The sequence below is a fragment of the Triplophysa dalaica genome, chromosome 3 (assembly GCF_015846415.1).
Source record: "Triplophysa dalaica isolate WHDGS20190420 chromosome 3, ASM1584641v1, whole genome shotgun sequence".
NCBI lineage: Eukaryota > Metazoa > Chordata > Actinopteri > Cypriniformes > Nemacheilidae > Triplophysa > Triplophysa dalaica.
The window spans coordinates 18,616,703-18,630,581 of NC_079544.1; the positions used below are offsets into that span (position 1 = coordinate 18,616,703).

Genomic DNA, 13,879 nt, shown 5'->3' on the forward strand with positions numbered 1-13,879 from the left:
GATTGGCGAATGGCCTGCCCACGCCAGTCTCCGCCCCGTACATACGGGTATAAAAGGATGATGGCGGTGGTCATTCATCATCCTTTGTTCTTCGGAACCTGTTGCTGTTTGTATCACTCTTCGATTCTTCAGTACTGCTGGATTTACGACGCAGAGCAGCGTAAGGCCACGCACCGCCCGATGCCATTTTTCCCGGAGGTGCATGAGGAGCTTTCCAAATCCTGGAATGCGCCCTTTTTCGACACGTTCTAGATTTGGTAGCTCTGTAGCTGTCACTTCCCTGGAGGGCGGGGAGGCTCGAGGCTATGTCGACATCCCCCAGGTGGAGCGTGCTGTCGCGGGACACATGTGCCCGCAGACGACGGCCACCTGGAGGGGCCGGCCTAGACTCCCGTCCAAGGTTTGTAAGCTCTCCTCGACACTCATGTCGAAGGCTTACAATGCTGCTGGACAATCCGCTTCCGCCCTCCACGCTATGGCGATTCTCCAGGTCTATCAGGCCAAAGCCCTGAAGGACCTGGCGGATGGGAAGCCTTACCCAACTCGCATGAGCGAGTTCCGCACTGCCACGGATCTGGCGCTCAGGGCGACTAAATCATGGCACGTGCCTTGGGTCGGTCGATGTCTACTATAGTGGCCCAGGAAAGACATTTGTGGCTCAACCTTGCGCAGATGAGTGAGGTCCAGAAGGTCCGCCTTCTGGATGCACCCATCTCGCAAGCCGGGCTGTTCAGTGATACCGTGGAGGAGTTGTCACAACAGTTCTCTGCGGTACAGAAGCAGACTGAGGCAATAAAGCATTGCCGCGAAGTGGCCACCCATAGGTCGACACGATCCTCTGCACAGCCTGCTTTCCAGCGGCCCCGCCCTCCCGCGACGACCCCTCCGGTACCAGGACCCTCCCACAGGACGTTCCACCCGAGGCACAGACCCCTGCGGAGCAGGGCATCTGTCCCCCGTTAGCAGCCCGCAAAGAGGACCTCTAAGCGGCCCTGACGGGACGAACCCTGACGGCTTATCAGGGCAAAGCTCCCACCTTCTCGTTAAGAGACAAGTTTCCCCTGGGTTTTGCTCCACAGCACTCTCGGCTAGACGGTGTCTGGGAGGGACCCCCGTATAAGTGGCGTCTCTTCTCGTCCTGGTGTTCTTCCCACGGGGAGAACCCACGGAATTGCCTGTTCCGGTCCGTGCTGGCCTTTTTACAGCAGAGACTAGAGAGTAACCTCTTCCCATCCACGTTGAGAGTATATGTTGCTGCTGTTGCCGCACATCACAACCTCGTGGAGGGTAAGTCTCTGGGTCAGCATGACCTGGTCACCAGGTTCCTTAGGGTCGTGAAAAGGGTGAAACTATCTCGACCGCGCTCCGTACCCTCTTGGGACCTGATCCTGAGACCCAGGCCCGGTTACGTGCCCAAGGTTCCCACAACTCCCTTCCGGGATCAGGTGGTGAACCTGCAGGCGCTCCCCTCTGAGGAGGAAGACCCAACCTCCACGCATTACGCCTCTACCTGGACCGCACGCAGGACCTTAGAAGGTCTGAGCAGCTAATTGGCCGTTTTTTTGGAGACAGCACCAGGGGAGGGCTGTCTCCAAACAGAGACTGGCACACTGGATTGTGGACGGCATTTCTTTGGCGTACCGATCCCAAGATCACCCGTGCCCGCTCGCAGTGAGAGCCCACTCGGAGTATGGCCTCCTAGTGGGCACTGGCCCAGGGTGCCTCTCTGGCGGACATATGCCAAGCTGCGGGTTGGGTTACACCCAGCACATTCGTGAGGTTTTACAACCTCCAAGTGGAACCAGTGTCAGCCCATGTTCTGCACCCTTCAGTGTAAGACAGCCATCTGGCCTGGGCGTACACCTGCAAAAAGCGACTTCTTCCCTTTTCAGGTAAGTACAGTGCGCTATTCCTTGCCTCCCTACTTCCCCCCATTAGTTGAAGTATAGGCATTCCATCCATCACTAAGCAATTGGTAACGGACCGGGCAGAGCGGTCTGTTAGAACCAAGTCCAGTTCTGGCAGAGTCGCCCCTTCTCAGGTGGACCCCTATACTAGGACTATTGCCCCATAGGTAGTGACTCCCCTGTTGGGTAGTCCCGTATGATGATTTCCTCACTCCTGATTCCCCTGTTGGCGAATCTGTGACCTCCCCTCCGGTGGCACACCAACCCAGGTTCTGGCCCCCTATGGCCCGAAAGTTTTCGCATGTGATCTCCTTCGGGAGACCATGTCAATATCTCCACATGTCACCTCCCGTATGGCAGGATGTGGTCTCCGTAACACACTCTCCAAGAGGAGAGCAGTGTCTTCCCCAGTGTGACGGCCCCGGACGGCGCCACACTGACAAGGCGAACGTCCTGTCCGTAATGATTGTCAGTACAGGCTTCTCAGTATGTCCAATACTATTCGAATGGATGGTTAGGAACACAACGTCTCGTTCCCTTCATCAGGGAACGAAGGTTACAGACTTAACCGAGACGTTACTGTATCTCTAAAACTGGAACATTTACTGGCAGCAAATGGATATCCTGAATTTTCTCTATTTTTTCTGTGTGCTTGATAGTTATTGGTCTTCGAAAGAGCAACACTTGAGACTGAACAGAATTAGAAAATTTTGAGCTTTAGTTTCAGATCAACTACATGTAAACCAATCATATTTCAGCTTCAATACAACTGCCTATTTGTGAAATCTAATGAACATTCCATCAAGAATTTTACAGTGTGGGAGCTAAAGATGTGAGATTGAACCTTCAAAACAGTAAATTTTGAACAAGGGCCCTGCAGGCTGTATCTGACCCATCTTAAACCACGTGGATCCCAGGGCACAATTTTTTATACAGGACCTCTCCTTTATTTTCTGTCACAAACAAAAAGGTTGGTCAAATGGCACTGAAACTGACCAGAATGAGGAGCCACTACCCTGGAAGAGACAACTGGGTAGTTAAGCCTTGAGTTAAGCATGAGTAGTATACCTTGAGTTAAGCATGTGCACCACAACGATGAAAAGCCATGATCAATGGAGCTCCGATATTACGATTTAACATGGCAACTGCTCCAAAACAGCTACATGCTTGCAGAAAACACTTCAGAGCGAGGTACACTTTCCTCAACACTCTGGATACAGTGGATTTACTAATGTGCTTTATAATTTCTTTAAATGATTAAAAAGAAGTTTAAATTAACATATAAATGTACCAATGATCAAATTAATTAATCAGTAAATGAATGAATGCAAAAAACAGAAATAATAAAAGAAAACTTCCCATCTGTGCTTTAGTGATAAGTGTGACACGTCATGGTGTAAAGAACAGTTGTAAGGGTGTCAAACTCTTGTATCAAAGCCAGACAAATTGCCGGTTTGATCCCTGCTCAGGGCAGATATGGTTAGTGAATTCACGTCTAAGTTGATTGTTTATTACTTTTATATTAATTTCTGCATTTATGTTTGTATTTACCAATTTATTCATGCACTTTATATATACACTTTATTGAGTCTTCATTTCTCATCCTCCGTAGAAAACCATCATTTGGGAGAAAATGTAATGGAAAGAATCTGCTCTGATGTTGTACACGGCCATGATTGCTGATGTTATTCATGCAAGGATGAGATATGTTTTGATATATCTATCTTATTCACTTTAAAGAAAAAAAGGACAGTTTAATAAAAATGCAAATAACAAAATTCCGCTCGAGTCCTAAATTTCTCTCCTGAAATCAAAGTACATCCCTTTGAGTTAATGCAACTCTTATGACATCTTAGTCACTCTGTGTGATTAAAACGTGCGCCATGAATGACCGTATTAAATTAATCAATGAGGCACACCACTTGCGCTTTAAAAAGGGGGAGGAGATTGAAAGAAACTGAGTTTACCAAAGCCTGCTCCCTACCTAGCTAGGTTCAGAAAGTAAATTACTATGGTGAAAAAGTCTGACTATAAGTTAACTATCTTTTAGAAACAGGCTTGATTAACCCGCTTTCTCGGTTTTGACATACCTCGCATTCTGAAACGAAAACCCAGAGGTTCCCTCATTTCAGGGTTAATATACTCAGTTTTCACTAAACCTCCTTTCTGAAATAGGCCCACGGTTATACTGGAAATCACACACATCCTTGCCTTTATAGAGATGTATGTTGCATTGTCAACATCACAACAATATAAACAACCTCAGACACCTTTTTGTATACACTTGACAAATCCTTCACATTCTTATTCTTGTTTAACATGGTTAACAACTTTTTTATGCCATTCTCTTCTCCCCAAGCATCAAGACTACTTGTAAACAGATTTGTACATGGTTTATTGATGGCTAAATGCTCCCTGATTTATGAGTCGCTTTGGAAAAAATAATCTGCTAAACAACGAAATTTAGAAAAGGCACAAAAATCTTCTGAAGGAAAAAGAATAATACAAAGAGAGGCATCAATATTTGGCCATATAAAATAAAGCTTGGAAATCCTGCACTGAACAGTAGACAAACTTTTGCATAATTAAAAATGTCCAAAATAGGGCGAATAGTAAAAATGCTATAAAAAAAAACACCCAAGTGCAAGATAAAGCAACCACTTTACCATCATTTGTGATGATTTATGAGGACAGTCAAATGAACTCAGGGTTTGATTTGTTTGAAATTTGTACCTGTGTGTCATGGCCAGATTAACACTTCGCTGTACCCTGGGCAACAATATTCAACTACCCCATCATCACGACCCCAGGATCACCATAATCTGGCAAAATACAGACAAAATGACAGTAATACAGTAAATATACTCAATATTACAATAACTAACTGATTTTGATGTACAGATGTGCAAATGTTCATAGAACTACAAATGCACCACTATGTTCTCTGGTCAAGGCCACTCATTTATGATCTTATGAAAACAAAATGCATTGGCATCAGTATAATCTGGCAAAATTGACCCACTACATAGAGAGTGAAGGAAGTGTCCTCCATTTTCACAAATAAATAAATAAGCAACAACTTTCAAAGAATCCAGTCTTATATAAGAACACCTTCTCCCAGCACAAATGTATTGAATTGATAGAGCTATCACAGAGGAAGTTCACAGACAATACACAAACACAAGTCCATAATCTCCTAGAATCAAGTAGCATTTTGGTCCTCAGCTCATTTTAAACAGAAATCACCTGTCACCTCAGAATTCAACAGGACAACAAAGTTATAGTGCAATATAAACATTTTGAAATCTGCCGTTTTCTCTCAACAACAATAAACAATTTACAGCATTTTCAGGGATCCACCACAAGGAAAAAATAAATAAAATGCAGTATCATCTGCTCCAAACTCATCTTAACCTGTCTTTAAACAGAAAACAACCCGTCACATCACAGTTCAACAAGACAGGCAAGGGTTAAACATTTCACCGCAAGATAAACTTTTGGAAATCTGTAAATTTTCTCAATTAGACAAGACAAAAAGAAAGGCTAAATAATCTGGCAAAATACACAATTTTAATCCTAAATAATGGGGAACAGCATGTTTAAACTTGATTTCATCAAGTTAAACACATCTCACACTGGCCTTTTTCTGGAATTTGAATGTGCAAACTGGTGTATGAGAGAAAGTGTATTATTATTTTCTGCGTTCCTGATATCCTTCTGCTTTTTGAATTTCTGTTTAGCACTCCCTAGCTTCTCCATATGAGTTGTGTTTTGTAGCGGCGCTTGCAGTCACGCGACCGGCTCAGTGCATGTCACCGCCCTGGGCCCTTTTAGAGGTTGTGGGCACCTGGGCAATTGCTCAGTTGCCCATATGGTTAATTGCTCTCATCATTCGTTTCTATATTCAGGTGTTAAGAATTCATAGTACAGCAACAAACTAAGTAGTTAGTTTGTTATTGACAAAACAGAATGCGGTTTGTCTGTACACATACTTAGTATTCAGATCATATTTTTGCTGTACACAAACAAATTTGACCCCAAGTGGTTTTGAGTTTAGCAGAGTATTCTTTCAAAGCAATAAAGCGCCCTCTACAGGATGGAAACGTTGTGGCTCATATTTCATTTTGTAAAAAAATGATACTGTAATTTTTCCAACATTGTAGTCAGTGATTTCCCAGAAATGTCAGTTGCTAACATTCTCACAAATATCTTTCTATTCAGCAAAACAAAAAAATGTATACAGGTTTGGAACAACTTGGGAGCAAGTAATTCATGACAGAATTGTTCACATTTTGAGGTGGAATATTCCTTAAACAAAATTTGGAAGCACTATCAGAGCTTTCCTCAGTGGTTAGAGCATAGCACTAGCAAAACCATGGTCATGGGTTAAATCCCAGGGTTTGTCTATACTCAGAAACAAATATACAGCATAATGCAATGAAAGTCGTTTTGGATAAAAGCATCTGCCAAATGCGTAAAATATTTGGTTCTGGAATCAGGACTTAGTGATTTCTGCTGCACCACAGATCTGAAACTAATCAGTTTATTTTAAATTAAACAATTTCAATTTCATGTTGATCTAAACATGCTGGATGCCATCTCTAGGCCAGCAGTTAGAAGTGGTAATGCAAAATCCTTAATGCCAAAAGCAGTTACCTTCGGAGTGCTGCGGAGCAGAAAAGCCAGACAGAAGGTCCAGCCATCGTTCTTAAACTCTCCCTGAAAGAAACAGCTCAAGGCCTTCAGATAATATTTATACAAATTTCGACTAAATCAAAATAATAAGTCATTAAATCACTTTATTTTTGTTGTATAAGAAGAATATATTACAAAAAGACCCAAGATGAGAGGAAACCAATAAATACACTACATTGCTTGATTTATCCGTGAATCTCATAATTTTCTGTTATCACTTAAATCACGGACACACTTTGTTGTGGTTCTCACCTTGTCTGTCTCCTAATCCTTCAGTGTCCAGAAGCACCAGAGTGTGTCCTCCTTCATTTGGGTGAGGGACACACCTTATCCAGATGCCTTTGGTCTTTGTCTCAGGCTTTACTTTTAGTAACACGATTGAATCAAACACATTATGATTATAAACAGCAGTGCGGACTCTGAAATATCAGAAAAAAGAGTGAAAAATCGATGTCTTATGCTGCTATGGGGCACTTCGTGCCAGTAGCAGTCTGGTAAATATGAAAGGCAGCGACAAGAAAAGCAAAATTACTACATATTCTTTTAACGAGACTCCTAAAAGTGACAGTTTACACAAAAGTACAAATATTTATTCACCCTTAGGTTGCTCAAAACACAAAAGATATTGGTTGTATGTCAATGCAATGGATGTCAGTGAGGTCCACTGTTGTTTGGTTATAGCCTTATTGTTCTTCCAGATATCTTTTGTGTTATTACAAATGCCCCTTGGTGGCACGCTTTGTCTGATATAAAGTTTCTGCGGGTCTCACCTGACTGTTGTCCTGCTAAAGCAAAAGGTTCATAGGGTAGGACTTCAGGGTAGAGTCCCATTATGGACACGACGACGACAGGCTCATTGATCCCAATTAGAATGTCCTGTGCCTCTTTCCTCACAAGTAGGTTTTTATTCTCAGCATTTTCAATAAAACACACAGGAGCTGATATGAGGTAACCAGAAGCCATGATACTGGATGGACAATGCACTTGGTATACACTCACTCTACACAATTGAATCTCAAGACCAAACAAATAAATAAATGGCAGAATATTTTTCATGGTTGAGTTTTTCCATTAAAACGAACACTTGTTTACATATGAATAATGGTTTATTTGGCCTTTTATAAGATTTTTTTTGCAAATACGATTTACTATCGTATATAGCACATTTCTCAACAAAACTTGGAATAAGATTAAACAAAAACAACAGTAGCTTAAAGGGATGCACTGATTCATTCAAAACACAAAAATGGTTTATAAACAACAGAAAAGTCCACAAAGAGGTGATTGATTAAAAGAATAAATGCGATAAATCATGATGCAGGCAAACCTGCCAAACCAAATACATTGAATCAATCCAACCCAGCATCCTTGTTCTATACTCCAATGGCACAAATCTAAAACCGGGTTATTATTTTAATGCTTTCAGGCCTTTCAATAATGATCTGTGCATGAAAAGGTTAGAAAGCAGGTCTGCGCCGGTTCCAAGAAGAGGCATAACATAATCTTTAAAAACGCCACCAGCACTTATGCCCTCTTTTTTTTCTTTGAAACTCTTGATCTCTTCTTGGAGCTCATCCGCTTTCTCTTTAAAGCCTTTGCTCAGTAGCTCTTCCTGTTCCTTAAGTTTGCTTTCCATAGCTCTGTCCATCTCCTCTCGCCGTTGCTCCATCTCCTTGTCGAAATTCTCCTTCATCTGCTTTATTGTGTCCTTCTGGCGCTCTTGCTCCACCTCCATCATTCGCTTGCTCTCAATACGCTTCTCTTCTTCCTCTTTACACTTCTGTTGCAGAAGCTCTTCCTTCTCTTTCCCCTCTAAGCCGAAACAGAAAAAGAGATTTACTCATCCTCAAACCCGTATGACTTTATTCTGCAGAACTTTACCTTTGATCTTTCTTTCATTCTCAGTGAGTTTCTTATCAGCGTGAAGGATGCTGTTTGCCTCAGCTGCTCTATCATTCAAGAACTCATTCAGCACGGCCTCAGCCTGCACATAAGTAAATATACATCTTACTGTAGTTCAAAGACAAGATGCATACACTCAATACCTGATCACGTTCAGGTGCTCACCTTGACTCCTTTGTTGGGTTCTCTGCGGTACTGTGCAATGATGGCGTCTCTGTCTCTGCAGTAGATTTCATATCCTCCACACTGACTGTATTCTCCATTCTGCAGTCGTTCATTCATGTCAGAGAACAGATCCTTCAACAGCTCTTTACACTTCCTCTCTGATGCCATCTCATTCTGATTCAGTAGCTTTGTATAGTGCATATCTATATCTTCCTATAAACATAGAAGTACATGCTCATATTGCATCTGATGGTGGAGGAGCAATTAAATAATTATAAGATTCTCAGGAGAAACATTTCGTTTATTTGAACATTTTATATAATTCTCACCTTTAGGTTTGCAATGTATTCTCCTTTTTCATCTTTGAAGGAGCGTTTCAGGAATTCGGAGGTGGCCAGACTGCTGGACTTCTGGTGCACGTTGGTAATATTCTCCATGCTGACTGGAAACTTATTCATTACCTGAAAACACATGGATAATGTACAGTGCATTAGCCAAAATAGGAATGTTTTGAATAAAAATGTGTAACTTACTTCCTCCATTCCACTCTGATACACTTTGAGAGCTTCTTGAACAGCCGCCTTGTTCTCTAGATTTGCAAGAGCGACCACAGCATTGTCCAGACAGGGAACTTTACCACTGCTTATGGTCTCTACATAAATCTTAGCCAACTGACCGAGCACTGACAAAACAAACATTATAATAAAAAAAAGAATTTATACTTTCCAAACTCCACATTACTGTAAACGTCCATATGCACGGTATAAAATACTCACATTTCCCAGTAACTCTGTGGCCTCCTTTCAGTGTTTTCACAGGACTCTTGAGAAACGTGTATTCACAGAAACGACCTGCGGCTTCTCGAAAGTCTCCCACCAGGTCCTCTAAACGTAGGCTCTCTAGACGTCTCATGTTTTCCGGTGAGGCTGGAGGTGGAAACACGAAACACTTCCGGGAAGGGAAATATCTCCGGATACACTCACGAGGCAGGTTGTATTCAGTGTTTTTCTTACTTAAACCTGAAAGAGTAAGAGGTTTAAACAGGACGATTACATTTTCCCCAAATAAACTGTATTTTGTCAAAATGTTTTTTATTTTATTTTTTATATTTTATTTGCAGAAAACTAGGTGGGCCAACCGGCAAACAGAATTATACAAACCATAACACTTTATTAAACTTTATTTCCTGTGATGTGTATAATTTAAATGTGCATTTTAGAATGGGAACTAGCTTGCAACTACTGGTGGTTAGTCATAGTTTGTGTATATGAGTATAATGGTTTACTATACCACTCTACTCCAAAAAAAGAAGGATTAGGTAGGTGAACAAATACAGTAATACTATCATAAATACCTTTCCTTAGCTTAAGAGCATATTTGAGATATTCATCCTCTGTTGCCGTTTTCCCATTAATTTCCAGATCCAAGGTGAAATCCCTGACAACCCAGACAAATGATGGAAAAAAACACACAAACTGAGAATTTTCTTCCTCCTCCTCCTCATCTTCCGATGGAGATGATGATCTGATCTTGATCTGCTCAGCGAGCTCAGTAATGTATCTACAGCATATTAAGGAATAACAGCATCTTTTTAAGTGTGTGTGTGTGTGCCCGTGTGTGCATTAAAGAGGGTAATGCATGTGAGAAAACAAAGGATACTGCAGCTTTTGTACTGCATCATCATCGATGGTTCCCCTACTGTTGTACACCAGAGTGCTGCTGAGCAACACAGCCAGACAGAAGATCCAGCCGTCGTTCTTGGAGTCTCCCTGTGAAACGAAAAACTTTCCTAGTATCTTAAAGGGTACCCTGACAATAAAGACTTCAAATCTGTCTGTAGGACCACATTAAACATTTGCTCTACTTTAAAACATTGACATGTAACACTCATTTTAACCTACAGAGGCCGCCATTACTGTCTCAATGACTTATAAAGGTTCAACGCACAGAACTGAAAAACAAATACTATTGATGCAGAAACACTATTTAGTTTTCCTGTATGTAAGGGTGCTGTTAGACAATATATGTGTAGAATAATGCTAACCTATGAAAGAAAATAAATATGTAAAATGGGAGAAAGGCTAATAAAAGGGGTGACATAGGGCACCCTTTAAGAACACCACTTAAAGTTGATGGCCTAAAATATACGCCTATGTACTTTGTACCTTTTCATCATTAAAACACAAATTATACATTCATTTATTTGGAACATCGTATATGTCACATGAATAATCTGAATTGGGTATTTTATATCTCGTGTCTTATATTTTGTACAATACATAGAACACTATACAATTTCATTTTAGATTGTTTCAATGTACTATGATTAAATTCATGGGCATCATGTGATTCATGTTGGTGTCCTCACTTTTTGCACATCACCCAGTCCTTCAGTGTCCAACAGCATCAGAGTCTGTCCTTTTACAGATGGATGAGGGACACACCACATCCAGATGCCTTTGGTCTTTGACTCAACAGTGTTCCCAAGTGCAAAGCCTGAGTAAAGCTGCACACATTAGGTTGGTGCATCCTCAATATATCAGCATTTATTGTGTTTCTGCATGTTTTCTCACCTGACTGTTGTCCTGCTAAGCGGTTCATAAGGTAAGACTTCCCTGTACGGTAGAGTCCCACTATGGACACGACCACCACCGGCTCATTGATCCCATTGAGAATGTCTATGGCATCTTTTGTAACAAACAGTTTGCCGTCGTGACCATTTTCAATGAGACACACCGGAGCTGGCATGTGACTGCCGCAAGCCATATTGACTCTGCAACCAACACACAACATGCTTAATGATTATACAATCCATCACATGCCATACTGAATGAGACATTTATAGTGTTTGCTAGTCAGACCATGGGCGTAAATATCATTGAACAGTAGGGGGGGGACAATAAACAAAAAATGTCTCGAGAGCAATTTATGAAGGGGACACAAATAACATAGTCAATGAAGGGGGCTACAACACAAAGCGTCAATATGAGTTGGGTTCATAGGTTTATCATGCAGACTTGCAGTCGTATAACTGAACTGAACCTATTAAACTAAAGCAGTTTCATTTCCCTTTTCATTTTGTCAAGACATGAAACAAGTATACAAACACACTAAGCATGATACGACAATGAGTCACTTTTTTAAACGCTTTTAAAATCGTATCCTGATTTATACTCCAACATCGTCTGACAACGTCACCGGATGTTTTATTTGACCGCCGCGCACATGCAAGCTAACGTTGACTTCCAAGTAACGTTTTAATCGCTAACATTTCAGATTCATGGAAAAATACATCGGTAATCCGCCTTTTTTTGCCACAACTATTTCAGTGACTCAGCATCAACTACGTTAAAGAGAATCACTTCATTTAACGTGAATGATGAATAATAATGGCCCGCATACCTGACTTGTGTGTTGCTTACTGATATGTACGTCGATGGCAGGCAATGGGCCGAACCCCTGAGGCAGAGAACTCCACTTTTTCTAAACTTAAAACGCATTTGTTGCTTTTGCATTTTTTTTCTAATTACAAGATTAGTTTAGGTATACATTAATATATTGAGCACAATAGACAGTGCGATTTTTATTGATTTGGGGGGGAATTTAAGCAGCTGACCGGTGAAGGCCTCATTCCTGCGATAGTTTATACAAAATATACAATATTTGCAAAGCTACACATCATGCTTAAAACATTATCATATAAAAAGCAGGTAAATATTACATTTCGCTTTTTGGTGATGTAAAATAAAATATATAGACTTACAGTACATTTTAAAGGGATATTCTTTTACATGGATGAATTGCCCCAAGCTGTATACTTGATTTAGACTGACAAGCATCATACCCGGGGCATTTCAAAGAAAGTTATATTATGACAAAGGCAATGAAATGCAATAGATCACAATTTCACTTAGGCTGCTTCATTCAGAAACTGATTTAAGTTAACCTATCTTTATGTTTGATGCAGTAAAATAATGACAAAGAAAATTAATTTTCCCTCACTTCACTTTCCATATAACTGTTTATTGTAGATTTAATGCACTAACTATAATATGGCTGTTTTTTTAAGATGGTTCTGAGTTTGATTTCCAGGGAAAACACAAACTGACAAAATGTATTGCTCCACCGATTTGAATAAACGCATGAAAATTATTTCTTACCGTTGATTTCTGGCCAGCGAAGGACGACTGAACTTCAAACAGATGGCCTGCAGTTATATACGTTACGTAGTTATTGTTTATTCCCATCCATTGTGGTTAAACGGGGCTATTCCGAGAAATCAGCAGTGCAACTGTGGTCCATTGCCACGTTTAAACTTGCGCTTTCACTTTCACGATGACTTTACAGAGATCTTCATTCCGTAACGAGAACCCTGTCCACACACTTTAACGAAATATTTATAGCCTACGGATATCTTAAGCACTTTGTCTTAGGAAACATGTTTATATTAGTCAAACATTAACTGTGCGGTTTATTTTGAGGTTGTTGTTATTGTTCTGTTAACTTAAACACTTTGCAAGTTAGATGTTATCCCACATTTTATGTGAGGTTCATTTTGCGGTCTTGTCAGTATCCTGTTTACTGCAGATCTTAACTAGGAACCAGTTTGATCACTTGGCCCTGTCGTTCATCTCACAAGTGTAGAAATTAGGGTATGGTGTCCAAGCAAACTGTTACACAATCAAACTCCCTTTTGCTTTCCCAACAAAAAAAATCTAGTCTCCACCCCAACTCATATTTCAGAGGGGTTATCGCAGGACAAGTCTACAGAATAGAGTCCCTCTTTCAATGACAGCATGAATCCTTATAGGCCTATCTGTTAAAGTGTTGCAGCTGTTAGTTTGTCTAAAGATGTGTTGCTCATGTTATGCATTTTATTATGATTTTAGCTTTAGACTTGAGCTTTGCAAGATCAGCGAAGGAGGTTCTGTTGCAAAATCTGCCTGTTGCTATTCCAAAACACATGTTAGGCCATAATAGTAATATTGCATAACATGTGGTGTCAGAGGAAATGGCTTTATATGTGCAATCCAGCTGGTCATCGATGTTTTTGGCACAAAGTAATGTTTCTAACCTACTATGTTTTTATGACAGAGAGAGATTGTAAAGTGCATTCCATAACATGAGTGTATGAAAGGCAGGCATGGATCCACATGCAGTTAAGGACTTTTTACACAAGATAATCAAAGAACTATAAAGTTATCCATAAA

At 40.9% G+C, this 13,879-nt stretch overlaps 1 protein-coding gene across 2 annotated transcripts; it reads right to left on the reverse strand.

The window, feature by feature from the left end:
• Window positions 1-7,520: 7,520 nt before the first annotated feature.
• Window positions 7,521-12,959, reverse strand: LOC130417678 (guanylate-binding protein 1-like). Of its 2 annotated transcripts, XM_056743380.1 has the most exons (11): window positions 12,830-12,959; window positions 11,243-11,442; window positions 11,038-11,165; window positions 10,329-10,438; window positions 10,024-10,229; window positions 9,446-9,688; window positions 9,203-9,351; window positions 8,999-9,130; window positions 8,670-8,882; window positions 8,484-8,586; window positions 7,523-8,414 (listed from the first exon to the last, which is right to left on the reverse strand). In XM_056743380.1, the coding sequence occupies exons 2-11, from the start codon at window positions 11,433-11,435 to the stop codon at window positions 8,011-8,013; spliced, it is 1,881 nt and encodes a 626-aa protein (XP_056599358.1). In that variant the 5' UTR covers window positions 11,436-11,442; window positions 12,830-12,959; the 3' UTR covers window positions 7,523-8,010. The 2 variants fall into 2 exon arrangements, with proteins under 2 accessions (XP_056599357.1, XP_056599358.1); XM_056743379.1 differs by having other exon boundaries at window positions 7,521-8,414; window positions 8,999-9,351.
• Between the last annotated feature and the right edge of the window lie 920 nt (window positions 12,960-13,879).